This window comes from Rhinolophus ferrumequinum, chromosome 23, assembly GCF_004115265.2.
Source record: "Rhinolophus ferrumequinum isolate MPI-CBG mRhiFer1 chromosome 23, mRhiFer1_v1.p, whole genome shotgun sequence".
NCBI classification, from domain to species: domain Eukaryota; kingdom Metazoa; phylum Chordata; class Mammalia; order Chiroptera; family Rhinolophidae; genus Rhinolophus; species Rhinolophus ferrumequinum.
Genome location: NC_046306.1, coordinates 23,727,298 through 23,745,049, shown reverse-complemented (window position 1 = coordinate 23,745,049; position 17,752 = coordinate 23,727,298). Strand labels below are relative to the sequence as shown.

The following is a 17,752-nucleotide window of genomic DNA, read 5'->3' as shown; positions in this document are numbered from 1 at the left end:
CAATACCTTCACGTGGGTTAAGTGCTGCCGTCCCTGCGGTCCTTTCAAAGGAGGGTCTTCCTTGCTGGGGTCAGTCCCAGATGGGTAGGCAGATCGAGCTTGCCCTTTACATCAGGGGATCTCAACACTTTCAATCAAAGGAATGCCCTCTTTACTACTCTGAAATAAAATTCATGCATCATGTAACCTACGTGCACAGGTCATTTTTTAAAAATCAGCATCGTGCCCTAACCATCATATAAAAGAGAAACAAAAGAAATTTCATTCTGGCAGCGCTCAGGCCCAACACCCCAGACAATACTCAGGGAAGTAGAATCACAGTGACAGAGATGGCCGAGGTCAGGGTTCAACTGCATAGCCGCATTGCCACTAGAGACACAATTTCCCTAATGCTGGCCCACTCTTAGTCATGTCAACAAAACTGTCTGACCTCTTGATTGACACCACACTGGCAGCCCTAGACTAGTCAGTGAATGGGACAAGTGTTCCAAAACCATTGGCATTCACACGCAAGAGGGAGTTCTGCTCCGAGCAAAGCAGATTTCTTAGCTATGCGAGAACTGGATGGAATGGGGACAACTCTTCTTTGTAGGACAGGGATCAGCCCCGATCCCTGTCCACTGAATGCCGCTGAGGTCCCCTTCTTCGTGACAACCAAGATCCCCATGCAGATTTCCAAACTACCCCTAGGGGCTCTTAAGAACCGCTGGTGTAAAACAGAGAGGCCACAGAGTGTGGTAAGTAAGATGTGAATGGTGAGTAGTATTAGCCAATATGGAATTAGCCACCACTAGCTGTGTGTTGACTGTGTGCCGGGCACTGTGCTAATTCTCCACACTCACGAAGTCATTTAATTTGCACAATGACACAATGAAGTAAGTATTGTTATTATTCTCGTTTTACAGGCAAGGCAATTGAGGCCCAGAGAGGTTAAGTTACTTGCCCAAGTCTCACACAGCTAGGGAAGTGTGGACCTGGAATTCACATGCAGGTCTATGAACAAAAAGGAATCTAAAGTCGTGCTTAAGGGTGAGGAACCTGGAACCAGGTGACCCGAGCCACACAGTTGGGATAGGGTGGATCTGGGATGTGAACCCAGGGACACCTCTGGTTTCAGAAGGACTTGTGGTATGTGGGTTGGTTGGAAGTATAAATATCAGAGATAGGGGACTCTGGGAGTCATGGTGGGCAGTCGGGGACAGAGGGTGAGATTGAGATGGGACCAGAGACACTAAGAGAGCCCAGACCCAGGGAAGCACCCAGACAGACAGTTCTCTATGACATTTGTTACTGTGGCCACACCTCTCCTGGCTTCTGAGAGCTGGTAGCTGATTGGCTATGGAGGCTTGAGGGAGGAAAGCTCTTCCCCCAGATAATAATCATAATAACAACAAGAACAAAGACAGCAGAAGCAGCAGCAAACATTCATAAAGCACTTGCCATGTGCTGGGCACTGTGCTAAGTGCTTCGTATTCACAACTCCTTTAATTCTCACAACAACCCTACTGTGGGCTCCTCGCCCATCCAGGTCTCAGCTCAAATGTCTCCTCCTGAGAGAGGTCTTCCAAAAGCTTTCCCCTACCAAGAGTCACTTTCCATCACATCACAACATAGCACTTACATCTTTCTGCAACGATGGTGCCATTCTTGTGTTTGCTTGTTTAGTGTCCATGACCTCCAGTGAGAGCAAGCTCTTTGTATGCCTTGTTCAGGGTGCCTCACTAGTGTCTAGAACAGGCCCTGGCACATAGCAGGTGCTCAGTTAACATTTGTCGGCTACATGGATGGGTGGGTGGATGGGAAAGTAGGTGGGTGGGTGGGTGGGTGGGTGGATGGACAGACATCAGGCCGGCATAGAAGGGATGGGGACCCAAAGCCACTCATCCCATATTCCCACCTTCAAAGCTGGCAAGGGCCACTCAGGCAGCCCCTCACCCTGTCCCCCACGTGCTGTCCTCACCTGAGGGCTGACACAGGATTGAGGGACATCCCAGGGCCCAACTGGCCTCACAAACAACGCCCTATGCTCTTGCTGCAGAGAGAAACCCCAGCCAGAAGAAGGGCCGGAGAGACCGGCGCCCGCGCAAGGACAGAAAGCTGGACCGAAAGTTGGACATGAGGCCTGGCAGGCCACAGGCCTAAGGAGCCCGGGGCTGGCCTGCAGCCATGTCCACCCTCTGCCAAGCCGGCTTGCTTTCTTCCTCATCCCTTCGCTTTCTTGTTGCTGCTGCTTTTCTTTCCTTTTATCTTTCTCCCCCACCTCTTCTCTCTTTTTTCTGTGTCAATCTACCTTTTTTCTCCTTATTTCCTGTATTTCTTCTATCTCTATTTCCCCCTCATTCCTCCTTTTCTCCTCTCCTCCTTCCCTCTTCCTTTTTCTTCTTTTTCACTTTCCTTTTACCTGTTTTCCTTTCTTTTCCTTTCTTCCTGTTTTGCTTCCTGTTCTTCATTGTATCCTTGTCTCTCTCTCTCTCTCTCTCTCTCTCTCTCTCTCTCTCTCTCTCTCTCTCTTTTTCTCGCTCTCGCTCTCGCTCTCTCTCTCTTTCACACACACACACACACACACACACACACACACACACTTTGACAGACCAAATGCCTGTTCCCTGCCCACCCACCCGCCCCCAAGCCACTCTTTCTATCTACACAGCAAACATCTTTTTCTAAGCCTTTCCCTGACCTTGTCCTGACCCCACCTTTGCAGAGAAGGGGTGTCCAAGGGTGGGACCCAGGCCACAGCACAGGCAGGATGATTGAGTCCTGGGAGCCCTGCTTCTGCGCCAGAGGAGACCCAGACCCCAGGGCTGCCAGCGCCTCCTGCTCTGGCCTGTACCTGGAGGCCATTTCCACAGCCCTCGGCACCAGCTCCCCTAAGAAGCCTCCGGAAGAGGCTCTGGGGCCACCCGGTGCCCAGCGGGCCATGGGGGAGCCATGCTGGGGCCTCTGGCTGGACAGCCAGCCCTGTGCCCCTGTGGCAGCTGAGTCTGCCCCCCTGGAATCTGCCTGCTATACCCCATCAGTGCTCCTTCAGCATCCTCCCTCTTCCCAAGCTGACTGTACTTCCATGTCCTTTGGGGACCCAAATGCTGCAGCAGGTGGGGCTACCATCCCTGGGACAACTGGCTCAGCCCAGAAGAGGCCATCAGAGCTGAAAGGAGCTTGGAGATTATCCAGACCACTCTGTTCCTCACCCTGGAGCCTCCTGCCCATTGTACCCATGGGGCAACTGAGGCCTGAGAAGGAAGGGAATTGTCTGAGGTCACAGAGGGAACCCAAATGTTGTGCCTTCAACCTGTTAGTTGCCCTGCTCAACATGTCCACAGCTGAGAGGAGACTTTGGGGGGCTTTGGGGAGGCGATAGAGGAAGTTGTTGGGTCCGGAGCAAGAGAAGATTCCCCATTACCCATACCACCACTGACACCCTGAGCATTTGTGTTTCACTGTGATACCTCACATGCCAGGCAGAAAGAAGTGGGAGGAGTCTCAGGCTAGACCAGCTTAGAAGTAGGTTTGTCGTCACTGGCTGTCATTCCATCATCAGGATACCTCCTCCTCCTTTGTATCCCCAAATCCCCAGGAAGCAGCGCTCCTGATTTGCATTGGTATTACTGGCTGGCCTGAACTCAGAGGGTTCAGCAGTTAGGAGCAGGAAGAATCTGAGTCCTGAGGGGCTCGGGGTGGCTGGAGAAAGTGGTGTCAGCAGTCTGGGGCAAGCTAAAGTGATGAAATATCACTCCTCCACCCCAAGAGAGTGTCTGGCCTCAGGCGTCCCTCCGCCAGGCACATGGGGATCCCCTGGCCCCTCAAGGCCCACCCTCACTTTCACTTCCCCCTCTCACCTCTGTGAGGACAGCTAGAGCCCCTCCTTGCCTGGCCAGACCACCAGCTTCTATTCTGCAAAAGTTTGTGCCTCTGAAATGCCCTGTTGTTATTTCAAGACCTCAACTTTTTTTTTTTTTTTTTTTAATAAAGGGAAGAGAAAAAAGAAACTTGCAAATGCTTCTTGGGCGTCCAACGGGTGTTACAAAACCATGATGCTGATGAGTTTAGAGTAGCCAAATCTAAACCATGTGGGTGGTTTGCACTGGAATGCTCAGGGCGGAGAGGGCCAGGGTATGTCAGCCCCTCCAGGCCCCTCTCAAGAAGGGGGCTCTGCCAGAGACAGAAGAGAACAACACTGTGCTCCCCCCACCCCCAGTGACTCTCAGCCCCATGAGCACAGAAGTGCCCCAGGAACCCATCCCTGTTCTGTATGGCATGTCTGAGGGGCCAGGGACACCTAGGAAGTGGAACAATCCCATAGAACCATTGAAACACCCTGGGCTGCTGCTGAGAGGGACCTCATCATTGAAAGGCACAGGTTCGAGTCCCAGCCTGTTATCCGCAGTCTGTGGGGTCAAGGCCGGATCATTTTCTCTTTCTGGGCCTCAGTTTCCCCATTTGATAGAAGAAGAGAAGGTATGATTGGATTGAATCCACTGCCCAAATCTGAGTAGGCCAACAGCATCCTCTGTGGTGCCTTTTTAAAAATTCAGATTTCAGGGCCCCACCTCAGACTTAATAAATGTGAACAAGTTTAAAAACAAACTGTGAGAGCTCACTCCTTCCAGGACAAGCTCAGTGGAGAAGGCGGCTCTCAGGTGGCCTCCAGCCCCAGAGTGCTGGGCTCTAAATTTAAGGAGGTTGCTATGCTGATTCTGACCTCAAGACTCAGCAATCTGATTTTACAGTTTGACAAATCTTTATATTTATATTTATATATATACACACACATACATATACATCAGAAAACTGTGTAGACTATATACATATATTCACATATGTAGAATCTATACATATATATATAGAATCTATATATGTATAGATTCTACATAGTTTTCTGATAAGATTCAAGTGCTAGGATGCTGAAGTTTCTAAATTCCACAATTCTAAGCGACCAGGACAGTTGTGGCAGCTTCCCGTCTGGCATTCCCCTGACCATGTTCTTTCCCTCAGGTGAACTAGTCCTCTGTCTCCAACTGTGGTCTGTGGACAAGGTTATTTTTTAGGAAATAGAGTCTCTTCCGGGCCTAGGCCCTTCCTGTAACCTTCCGAGCTCAGACATTCCCTCCCCTCCAGCTCATAATCCTTTCCAATCCCAGCCTCTCCCACGTTCTCCTGAAGATTGAGGCGTTTTACTGGAAAGGAGAGCATCCTATTAACTGCCCCTTACAGGCGAAGCTCATAGAGAAGCCCAGAAACTGGCCCGGGGCACCCAGCCGGAGAGGGCAGTGGGCAGAGCCCACAGGGAGGTTCTAGCTGCCGGCCCCTCCGATGCTATTCCAGTGGGAGAGAACAAAGGCTTGGCCGGAGCTGAGGGGTTCCTAACAAACTTCTTCCGCCCGCACCCCAACGGGGCCACACCAGGGTCCCCTCAGCACCCGTTTCCCCACCCACTGCGCTCACTCGGCCTCCATCCATCCCAGTCAGACACCGTGGCCCTGTCTGTAGTTCCCACCTCTTGCACTAGAGGGCGCCACCCAACCAGCAACAGGGCAGCAGCTCAGATTGTTAAGCGGGGCGCTTTTCTGAACGACAGGAATTTACCGCTTTTCTCTCCTACCTAGCAGGACCTAGGAAGGGTCGAGGAGGCTGCCTCAAGCTAAGGGACAAAAATTGCGATGGTGGCTTGACTGAGTGGCATTCAGAGGAAGACCCAAGCCCAACATTCCACAGCCAGTAATCATGACTGTTCCTGACCTCCTGCCAAGACATCCAGACACGGAGGTGGGGGGGGGGGGCAGCCCTCAGGACTCGTGGAGCACTATATTTCTCCATTTTCACTTGTAGGAAAATTTCAAACCATCCTCCTGACTCAGGAAATGTGCGTTTTTATAATAAAAAATAACAATAGTAATCATGATCATGATTATTAATAATAACGTCTTATATATATTGAGCACCTACTATGTGCCAGACAGTGCTAAATGCTTTAGAGGCAGTATTTCATTTCCTTTGCTTAACTCTCCTCGATATAGATCATAAGTCCCATTTTGCTGACTTCCTTTTATGTGAGAACATTTTCACATCCTCATCTCCTGCCGCCCTCACAGAAACCCTGCAAGCTCTTAATAGAAGAGGCTCAAGCTAAAGTCATTCAAAATTCATCTATTTCAATTACCCATCCATTCACTAAATATACACAAGTGGCTGCTGTGTGCCTGGTATTGTGCTGGGTGCTGGTGATAAAGACCCAGGCCTTGTCACTTGAGCTTTCCAGTCTAGACACAAGTCAATTACGATGGTGTGAAAAGGCCTTCTACAGAGGACGGGATCTAGGAGGAGAAACAGCCTGGAGGGTGGGAGATCCTCTTCTAGGACCAGATAACTAAGCTGACAACTGAAGAATGAGGATGAGTCAATGAGATGAGAGGGGCGGGTTTCCGGCTACAGGACACAGCATTTGCAAAGGCCTGGAAAAGCTACTCATGAGGGTGCCCACTCCAGCATTCCCAAGCCTCCTGGGCTGCCAGATCCTAGAACACAGGGACTTGCCTCTGGGGACTGTTGGTTCCCCAACCCTCCATGACTCCCTTCCTCACCTATAGTCTTTCATTCAACCTGCTACGCACAAAGGCAGAATAGATCATCCAACCAGACCTGGAACTGAAGAAGCCATCTTGGAAGCGGGTCCTCCAGTCCCAGCTGCTCCAGCTGCCAGCTATAGCGTCTTCCCAGCTAAGGCCCCAGCAGAGATAAGTTAGCCCACTCCGCCCTGTCTGAACTCCTGATCCTCAGACCCATGAGCATAATAAATGGTTGTTGCTTCACGCCACTAAGGTTGGAAAGGTTTGTTTTGCAGCAATAGACAACTGGAACAGGGGTGTATAGGGGTTGATAGTGGCACTGCTACGGTGGAGGGGCAGGGAATTGAGGCAGGTAAGAGCCAGACAGCAAGGCCACAAATCCCACCTCCACCGCTGATCAGCTATGTGCCCTTAGGCAAGATCCTGTACGTTTCTTCAGTTTCCCGTGCCTCAGTTTCTTCATCTGTAAAAGGGAATAATAAGAGTATGCCTCATGATGTCACTGTGAGATTTAAGTAAGTGAATACATGAGAAATGGTTTACATACACAGTAAGTGCTCGATAATAGCTTTTATTATTATGTATATTTCATTTATTCACTAAACCAACATTTCTCAAGCACTAAATCTGAGCCAGGAATTATCCAGGAATTATGTCAGGGATTTAACATTAAAAACTTAAATCCTTCTTTCCCAGAGCCCTCAGAAGTGGATTTTGTTATTATTCCTACTTTTCACAGATGACGAATCTGAGGCTCAGAAAGTAAGTAGTGGAATGGGAACTGAAAACTTTGCCCTCCCCCAGGCGGCTACTCCATGTACAGGTGCCCACGGCGCACGTCCATGGGGCACATCCCATGCAGCCCAGGAAGAAGAGTAACCTGTGGAGGAAATGCGCCCAGAGCTCCACTGTGTCTTTCTGCTCAGCATCTGGAAAAGGAACTCCAAGTGGCTCTTACACAGAGGAAAACATGGTCAACCCCGCTCAAATTAAATGACAATAAAGTCACACAGAACTAACATTTTTCACCTATCTGATTGGCAAGGAGCCAAATTTTGAAACCACAGGGCTTTGGCAAGACTGTAGGTGAGCTGGTGCTCTCTCCCTACCTTCCTAGGGAAAGAGGGACACAGCTCAACCTCTGCAGAAGACTAGTTGACAATATCAATCAAAATTACAGTGCGCATGTCCCATGACCCAGCAATCTACTTCTAGGGATTCATCCTCTAACTAGCCTCATCCATGTGCAAACTCACAGGTGTACATGGTGCACATCTGTTCTCTGCAGCCTGCGTGATTACAAAAAACTGAAAACAGCCTGAGTGTCTGTAGAAGATCTGATTAATTTGATCAGCTTACAGGTTTCAGCTCTTACTCTGCCTCCTCCTGGAAGCCTTCCCTGACAACCCCCGGGGTAGGCAAGGTGCCTCTCCCATCAGCTCTGCACCAACAGGCCTGTGTTGTCCCTGACTCGGTATGTCTATCTCGCCCCTAAACTGGGGGCTCCATGAGGGTAAGGTCTGGGTGTGACTCATATCTGGACCCCAGTACACAGTCTCTGTCAGCCACAAGGGGGGTACCTAGTCGCCGTTAAATGGATGAATGAATGACCCCAAAGCGGCTCTGGGTAGGAGTGATATCTGTGTTACCTGGCGAGCAGCAGCCACTGCCCGTGCCATCCTCAGGCTGCAGCGGATCAGGCTCCAGCCATTGCCCCAAGGCCCCAGGAAACAGCCTCCTGTCTGGTCATCCAAACCCCACTTCCCACTCCTTAATCACCCTTCAAAGACCTGCGCTCACACGATGAGGGTGAATAAATAAACTAGTACAATCTCTATCTCTGTGGATATTTGGAAATAGCTATCAAATTTACCAACACATGTATGGTTTTCTTAAATATCAGGTTTATTGAAATATAATTTACTACAGTAAATAAAATTTATCCATTTGAGATGTAAAGTTCATTGCATTTTGACAAACAGATACAGTGGGGTTACTACCACCACAATCATGATCTAGAACAGTTCCGTCACCCCAGAAAATTTTCATGCCTCCTGGCCGTTGATCTTGTCCCATCTCTACCCCACCACCACCCCCAAGCCCCCCGACAAACCCTAATGAGTTGCTTTCTGCCATGTGGCTTTGCCTCTTCCAGAACATCACGTAAGTGGGAATATATAGTATGTAGCTTTTGTAGTCTGGCTTTTTCACTCCACATCATGCCTTTGAGATTCCTCCAAATTTTTGTGTGTATCAAGAGTTCATTTTTCTATTGCTGAATAATATCCATTGTTTATCCATTCACCTGTTGGAGGACAGTTGTTTCCAGTTTTTGATGATTATGAGAAAAGCTGCTGTAAACATTTGTGTACAGTTTTTTCACAATTTTCACTTCTCTTGGGTAAATACCTAGGAGTAGGATTGCTAGGTCATATGGTAAGTATACATTTAATTTTATAAAAATTTGTCAAATTGTTTTCCCCAGCTTCAGTTGCTATGTCCTCTCACCAGCACTTGGTATTATCAGTTATTTTAAACTTTAGCCAATTTAATAAGTGGTATCTCACTTATTAGCTTTAATTTGCTTTTACAGATAACATTGAGTATATTTTCACGTGCTTATTGGCCATCTATATCTATATTTTAGCAAAATATCTTTTTAAATCTTTTGTCCATTTTTATTGGATTATTTGTTTTCTTATTATTGAATTGTGAAAGTTCTTTATATACAGAGGGTGCCAAAAAATGTGTACACATTTTAAGAAAGGAAAAACTTGTATTAAAATTGTAATACTCAATATATACCGATAACAAAAGATGAATACAAGTCACATTTGACATCTGCAATTACAAGAGGTGCTCAAAGTGGTTACCATCAGCGTAATTTTAATACAGTTTTTTCCTTTCTTAAAATGCGTATACATCTTTTTGGCACCCTCTGTATATTCTGGATGCAAGTATTGCAAGTATATTCTGGATGCAAGTATTGGGGCATATTTTCTCCCAATCTATGCCTTGTCTTTTCATCTTCTTAGCAGTGTTATTAATAGAGAAGTTTTTAATTCTGAAGAAGTCAAATTTATTATTTATTTTCTTTTATGGTTCATACCTTTTGTGTCTTGTCTAAAAAACTCTTGCCTGACCCAACGTCACAAAGATTTTCTCCTATGTTTTTGTCTGGATGTTTTGCAGGTTTAGGTTTGATGCTTAGATCTATGGTTCATTTCAAGTTAATTTTTGTATATGGTGTGAGGTATGGGTTGAAATAGTTTTTTACATATTAATGTACAATGCAATTTCACCTCTAGAAAATTATCCTACTTATGTCCCCCCACATACATACAAAATGAATATTCATTGCAACCTTGACTGAAAAAGTAAGGTATTAGAAACAGCCTAAGCACCATCACTTGAAGACTGGTTGAGTACCTGTTGGCACATCCATACAATGAAAACACTGCGCAGACGCAGAGTGCCAGCCATCCAAATCGAGCAACTGTAGGGGTTGTGCACTGCCGGGATCCATTCTGATTGGTCAGTGTCCATGTGGACAGCTCTGCAATGTTTTGAATGTCATCTTGTTCCTGCGTCAAAAAGAATGAGGCGCCTTTTAGGGAGTGATGTAGAAAGATCTCTAAAGTGTGTTGTTAAATAACAAAAGGACAGTGCAGAATAGTGGGTGAAGTTTGCCATCACCGGGTAAAAAATTCCTGTGTGGATTTCCTTGAATGTGCATAAAATAACTCTGGAAAGATTTACAAGAAATTGGTGAAAAGGGTTGCCTCAGGGAAGGGAGGCTCTGGGTGTCTGGAGGACAGGAGTGGGAGAGAGACTCACTTTCACCATCTCCCCTTTTGTACCTATGAGATTTTGTGCTATGAATCTATTATACATTCAGAAAATAAGTAAAAAGAGAAAATTAAAAACAAACAAAAAATTTTACTAACAATTGTCACCCCAATAAATTTTAAAAAATAATAATAAATAAATAAATAAATAAACAAACAAATAAATAAAACCAAAAAAGTTCTACTTCCTCAGGGGCTGGCGCCTGGTCTGGGAGATTGTGTCCTGTGTGCACAGCCCTCCACAGTTTGGAAGATCCTCTCATGTTCCTCCTCAGGTTTCCCGACATACAACAGCTCTGCCAGGCCAGCTTGATGGAGAATGCCTGTTTTTCAGATGAGGAAACTGAGGTTCTGAGCAAGGCTGACATTCCCAAGGTCACCTGGCCCAAACCCAGATACCTTCTCAGGTATCTACTAGGGTCAGAGGGGTTGAGAGCCAGGAAGGAGGCCTTCAGTCCTGCCCCCGCAGGGACCCAGATTGAGTAACTTAAGGTACCGCTCAGAGCCAAACCCATCTGGAAGCTATCGCCAACCCGCCACCCCAGACTGCGGAGAAAGGGTGGGTGGGAGCCCTGACTCTGTGTACATCTGTTCCTCATCAAGGCTCATGCTCTGGACCAGGATGCAGCCCTGGAATTCCCATTTCCCGGCCGGACCAGGCCACCCTCACACCAACCATCCTTCCCACTGAGACCTGAACAACAGCACATGGGTGGGGAACAGCTCTAAAATCTAGGCCAGCGTGTCCCTTTACCTCCTGGATATTTAGGTTCCCCTAGTTATAAGGATTAAATAAGCCAGTTCATACAAAGCACTCGGCAAGTCAGTGTTGAATAAACAATAGCTATTACTAGCTGTCTCCTGATATCCCACCCCTTCTCATTACTGTAACGTAGGTGCCCACGTACGCATGCCAGCAGCTAATGTGCCCAGCACTGTTTGAAGCACTGAGCATATACTAACTCATCCAAACTTCACAGTAGCCATCTGAGCTAGATGCTCCAAGTAGCTTGGGTTTTCTGATGACCTCGCTGAGGCTCAGTGATGTTGAGTAATTTGCCCAAAGTCACACAGCCAGCAAGGGGCATAGCAGGATTTGAACCCAGGCCACCTAGCTCCAGAACCCTGACTCCAAAGCTCTCCCTGCACCACCTCTGTGGACCTGAACTTCTTCCCCACTGATCTCTGATTCCTGCAGGTGACTGTGACAGTGACCCCTGAGACAGAAATGAACACGGATCTTAGCCAATATTGGTTGACTGAGAGACAAGCACCAACAGCATCGCTATGAGATAATACTTGGCCCTCTAATCATCTTGAATGGAACAGGAAAACAGGAGAGGAAAGCAGGCTGGAGACTGCCAGGGTGGAGGAGTCGCGGTAACAGGGGCCCTGACACATGGCTAGGAGCAGTGAGTGTGCAGGTCTAGAACAGCCTGCTGGGGAGATGAGATTTGACGGTACCCTCGCACACAAAGCATGTGCCATCCATCAGCCTCATGTCCAGGGATCCGTCTTAGAGAAATGGTGCCCCTGTGGACAAAGAGACACACACAAGGGCCTTTCCTACAGTTCTGTTAGAATAAAAGAACTGGGCTTCAGCCCAGAGGTCCATCAAGGGCCTGGCTCCACGGACAGGGTGGCCCAGCCACTGTGCTGATAAACTATGCAGTGACGAAAAAGCCTGAGGCAGGGCTCAGGAGCTGATGGGGCTCGGCCAGACCCCATTGTACAGAGAACAAAGGGAGCTATGGGGCCACTAGTGCAGGAGCATCCTGGGAGCTGTCTGTGTGTAGAGAGCCGGGGGAGGGGCAGCAAGGAGGCTGAACACAATTTTAACTCTTTGCTTTGTATCCTTCCAGATTTTCTGTCACTGAGTCAATGGTTGTTTTATCAGAATGAGAAAAGAGAGAGCAGCATGCAGTGCTGTGCCTAGCACATGGAGGGGGCTCACCTGAAACTAATAAAGGACTTGTGAGCCCGTGACTGCCTGGTGCCAGGGTAGAGCTCTGAAGGGGGCAGTTGGGGGACCCTTCCCTGGACTGTGGCTTCAAGTGTCTGATTGAGAGCAGTGTCAGGAGGGAAAGCTGAGCTGAGGGAACAGTGGGAGCCTGAGGGCTAGTCTTATGGAGAATTTATCAAGTGCTTACAGTGGGCCAGGCACTGTTCTAAGCATGAAATCTTCTATTATCATCTCCATGGTGCAGATGAAGAAACTGCATGAAGAAACAGATGAAGCCCAGGGAGTGATCAACGGGCCACCCACCCCACCCTCCACTCACAATGTTTCCTGCACAGCCTGAGCACTGCACCAGGAGTCTGAAGTCTGGTTTGTGATCCACTCTGGCCTCTGCTCCCTCGTCCCTGAGTCCCGTCCAGTGTTGGATGAGGGCAGCCAGCAGCCATGGACACTCAGCCAACAAGGCTGGGAGCAATTAGGGCCTAGCTACATTTTTTGGACAGAGACACCTTCTGCATTTTAATCAAGTGGGGCAAGAAGAGAACAGCCCTAGTTGCTGCTCTCCAGTGGGGCTGGGACAGGACTGAGGGAGAAGAGCTGGGAGGGTGGGCCAGGAGCCAGGGTGGGCAGAGAAGCACAAAGAACATGGGGGAACCCTGTCCCCTGGGATATGATGAAGACCTGTCCTCTTAGAGGTAGCAAATGCTTAAGGCTCCACTTCCTCCCTCACTCCTTCCTGCTCCCTCCAGGATCCCAAAAACAAATCCGCCATTTAGCTCTCAGGGATGATTTCTGGTCCTGACTTCTCTGGGTGGAAACGATCTTTTTCAGGGGATGAAAGCTTGAGCTCCTACAGAAGGGAGTGGGGCAAGGAAAGCTGCAAAGCTGGAGCAGGAAGGGAAAGTGGGGTCCATCTTGTGGAAGGGAGCTCAAGGGCAGAGCACAGGAGGTAGGTGAACATGTCCCGCGATACTGGCAGAGGGGTGGAGGCAACAACCAGGCCAATCTGAAAGCTGGAAGGGACCTCGGAAAGGATCTCATTAATGCTAAAGGCAGCAATAACAATAGCAATCGAATGGTAAAATTATAGTAACAACAGTAATTCTTAGCAGTTACTGAGCTCCAGTCACTGTACATTTTAATCCTCACCATAACCCTGGGGACTGGGCCATCCCCATTGTGCAGATGAGAAAACTGAGGCACAGGGAGGTTAAATAACTTGCCCAAAAACAGACAGCTGGAAAACAATGGAGTCAGACCATCCCCCTTCTCAAACGGAGGGAAAAGGGAGGCCCAGAGATGGACAGCGACCAGCCCCAGGTCACACAGCAAGTTAGAGGTAGGGCAAGGTCTGTGAAGGCCTTGACTCTCAGGGCTTTCTGTTCCTTTCCTCTGTTCTGCCACAGCCTTTTCAGGATCCAGGAATGTGCCATGTCATTCCAAAGGCCTGTGGACTCAAGCTTGGGACTCATTCTCCCAAGGAATCCAGCCTCCACGTGTGCAGAGAAAGAGAGAGAGAGATCAGGTGGAAGGGTAGAGGTAAATTTGGGCTGAGATTTGGGCTGAGATCCCTGTCTTCTTTCCTGGTCAGTTTTGCAATTTGCCACAAAAACAAAGCCCAGTGTCCAACAACAGCAAGTCAGTTAAGAAAATCTCAGCAGCGCCCCAGCGGTGGCTTATGCCACCGTGAAATGTGCTTAGGCAAGAATCTCCTGCTGAGGAAAGTAGTTCATAATAGAGTGTTAAATAGGAAAAACAGGCTATAAAATACGTGCACCGTTTCACAGCCACCAAATTGCCACAAAAGTAAAGCCTGACAATGCTAAGGGCCGGCTGGCTGGAAGGCAGAGCGAAGGAACCGCTCGGGCCCTGATGGTGGGCCGTAACTGGCCGCTGGGAAGCACTGCTTGGTAGTCTCCTCGGGCTGGCACTCCGTATCCTCCACGTGCCAGGAGGAACACTCCTTTCTTAGCACCCTAGAGAAACCTCTGATCATGAACACAGGGCACGTGCATAAGACAGCCACAGCAGCCTTGTTAGGAATGATAGAATTGAATCGACACAAATGTCCACCGTCCGCCGGGGACTGGATAAATAAAGAGGGGTGTATGAGGCAACGCTGCACAGCAGTGACAAGAAAATGCTCATCGCAAGATCTGCGTACGGAATTTGGATAGATCTGGAAAGCATACTGTGCAAGCAGTACATTGCTTACAGCTTAGGAACATATATTTAAGTGTTGAAAACAAAAATAATGTGCTTTATTTATGGATATATATGGGCCTCTGGTCAGCGAGGGAGAGAAAATGAGACTGGGAAGGAGGAGATGAGGGACGCCAACTTTACCGCTAATCATATTTCATTTCTTTAAAAACCCAGGACAAATTTGCAAAATGTTGACATGTGCTCGTGTTGGAGTGATGGGTATATAGGGTTATATTATGTTATTCTGTGCACTTTTCTGATTTCTTTTTTCAAAAGATAAATCCAAAATAAGTAAAAAAAATTTTAAACAGTTTAGAGAATGTGCTTTTGGTTTTTTGTTTGTTTGGTTGGTTTTGTTTTTTTGCTAGAAAACGCAACCAATAGTATATGCATCTATATAGAGAGGCAAGCAATTGGGAGGAAAACACTCCAAAATGTAGCTGTGGATTTTGCTTACGGCTGGTGAGAACACAGGCAATATTTATTTTTCTCTCTCTTGCTAATATGTTTTTCTGACTTTTCTATGAGGGACATGCTGTGCTTGTTTAATAAAAACAAACAAAATACAGAGGGGCCTATCGGTTCTCTGGGTCACAGGCTCCTCTGCGCCTCCGTGGGAGTCCCAGGTTCCAAAATAGATCTGTCCCTCGACCTGGCAGGTTCATTCTTCACGTCCTGAAATGAGTGCCAGATGCTGGCTCAGAGGCAACTGAGCTCCCCGGGCCTGAAAAAGGACGGATGTGGCTGGTGGCCCAGGCTGAGTAGCACAGCAGAGGGCACATTCTCTCCGCGCCTCTGGAGCGGCACAGCTGGGCTATTCCCATTGTTCAGAGGGGAAACTGAGGCCAAGGTGGATACCCCGAGGAAAGAGCAACAAGTGTTGCTAACAGCAGAGGCAGCTGTATCCAAGGCGTGCCTGGCTGAGAACTCATGGGGTGCTTATAGGCTGGGTGATGTTGAACACGTCCCAGAGTGTCTCTGGGACAATTTCTCTGGCAGCCCCAATGGAAACAACCCCTCTTCCTGCTGCACCTTTCGCTATTGGAGGGCCTCTAGGACATTTTTATGCAGAGATGCTAAATCTTTCTTAAGAATGTGGATAATAATAATAACAGCTACTAACTATTGAGCACTTACATGCTAAATACTTAAATGGCATTTTCTCATCCTTCCCTCCTATGGTGGGTGTATTTCCTAACAATATTTCCCATCCCACATGCTCTTCTGAAGCTGCCATCCCGGTTCCATTGTGCAATGGTTAACACTCTGGACTCTGAAAGTGCCATTCCCCATCAAAAGGTAGTGTGTTCTTCCTCCCCTTGAACTTGGGTGGGACTTTGTGACTGTCTCTATAAATAGAACGTAGACTAGTTGACCCTGCGTGATTCCTGAGGCTAGGTCATAAAGGGTCATTTGCCTTCTGCTGGTCTTTCTGGAGATGCTCGCCCTTGGAATGCAGCCACCATGCCATGAGGAAGGCACGGTCACATGAAGAGGCTGCATGTAGCCGGTCTGGCTGACAGCCCAGCAGAGGTCTCAGATATGTGAATGGATGAACTTTTGGATGGTCTGGGCTCTATCCTGCAAGCTGCTCCAGCTGACGTCAAATGGGGCTGAGTCAAGCCGTGCCTACTGAACCTGGCCAAAATTGCACATTTATGAGTAAAACAGGTGTTGTCTTTGTCTTAAACCACTAAGTGTTGGGGTACCTTACTACACAGCTCTGGTAACAAGAAGACCCTCCCTCGCACCTTACTAATGAGGGACTGTTCTCTCCATTTTATAGATGAGAAAACTGAGTCTCACCTACTAAAGTGAAATCAAGATTCAGTACCAGGGCGCTTAATCGCTAGGCCTGGGTCACGAGTGACTTCAAAACTCAGCCTTGGGTCCCTTATGGTCTCTGGGTTTGGGGTGGTGAAAAGTGGGCATAGGGAACAATTGACAGACTGTTACCCTGAGTGGAAAGTCTCATGAGGACACGATGATTCTTGCTCCACAGATTCACCCCTCAACCTTTTGGGGACACTGATGGATCACCGCTAGGGTTGTCAGCAGCCCGAGAGCTTCCTACCAGGACCTCACCATGTTGCCATCAGTGGCCCCGAAGACGCCCAGGTCATGTCCTCAGGGATGTGAACAGCGCAATACAAGAGGCTCTGGCTGTGCTTTCAGCTGCCCAGCTTGCAATCCTTGTTTATCACCCTGGGTGTTAAAATGCAGCGACCTGAAAGGGGGGTCTGGGGAAGTGCTGGGTTCTGGAGATTGGCCAGCAGTGTGAGACTCAGACTGCTGACTTAATCCTCTTCTTTGGATCCAAATACTGAAGAGCTCCAAATCACCAAGTGACTCTCCAGGAATGATCCGTTTTCCCTGCCTTTGCTCCCAGCAGTAAGAAGATCAGTTCTTCCAGGAAAGAAGAAGCCTGGAGGTGCTGGCCCTGGAACTGCAGAAGGAGAAGAGCTCAGCCACCAGGCTGGGCCTGCAGCCCAACCCACTTCCTCCCACTTGCCATCAGCTGAGGATTTAGAGCCAGAACCTCTGATTCCAGGGCTGCACCCCAAGCTCTTCTCCCCAACATCTGTCTCCCCACTCCAGCCAAAGGTAGCCCCAAAACAATCTGCTCCAGGACAGAACAACCTCTCATTACTGTCAGAGCAACTAAGCCAGGCCCCCCCCCCCTCCCGCCCAGGGCACAACATCCCCCCCCAGGCCCCAAGGGAGAAGGCCACAGTGCCTATTTCCCTGGCCTTGCAAGGGTTTTCTCTGTTTCCTGAAATAGACTGGACTGGCTGCTTCCTCCCCAGCCTCACCTCTCTGCCCTCCTCCTTTGCTCTCTCTGGGGGTCACTTCACTTGTGTTCCAAGTGCTAACATGGAACCAGAGGGGGAAGGTGGAGGAGGAAGAGATGGGGGAGGTGTGGGGGGGGCTGAAATTTGAGATCCCAGCCTTGTGGGGGGTGGGTTTGGAGAGAGACAGAGAGACAGAGACAGGAAGAGAGAATTCAGTTGCTTTTGGTTTTCGGAAGCGGGCAGCATTGGGGGTTTAGTGTTTGCCTGTGTTTGAGTCTGTGAGTGTGTGCGCAGCGTGTGGCTGTGTGTATTGTTTTCTTTCCTCCCCTGTCACAGGGAGGCCAGGCCCCCACTGGATAATAAAAGGCCTCCAAAGCCTTG

The 17,752-nt window shown here is 48.6% G+C and overlaps 1 protein-coding gene across 1 annotated transcript in view; it reads left to right on the top strand.

Annotated features, from left to right (window-relative positions):
- Window positions 1-2,244, top strand: part of RSPO4 (R-spondin 4) — a 37,275-nt gene extending 35,031 nt beyond the window's left edge. Inside the window, exon 5 of the mRNA XM_033095397.1 lies at window positions 2,039-2,244. Within this exon, the coding sequence (XP_032951288.1) occupies window positions 2,039-2,142 (104 nt within the window). The 3' untranslated portion in view covers window positions 2,143-2,244. The remainder of the gene's footprint in view (window positions 1-2,038) is intronic.
- The last annotated feature ends 15,508 nt before the right edge of the window (window positions 2,245-17,752 follow it).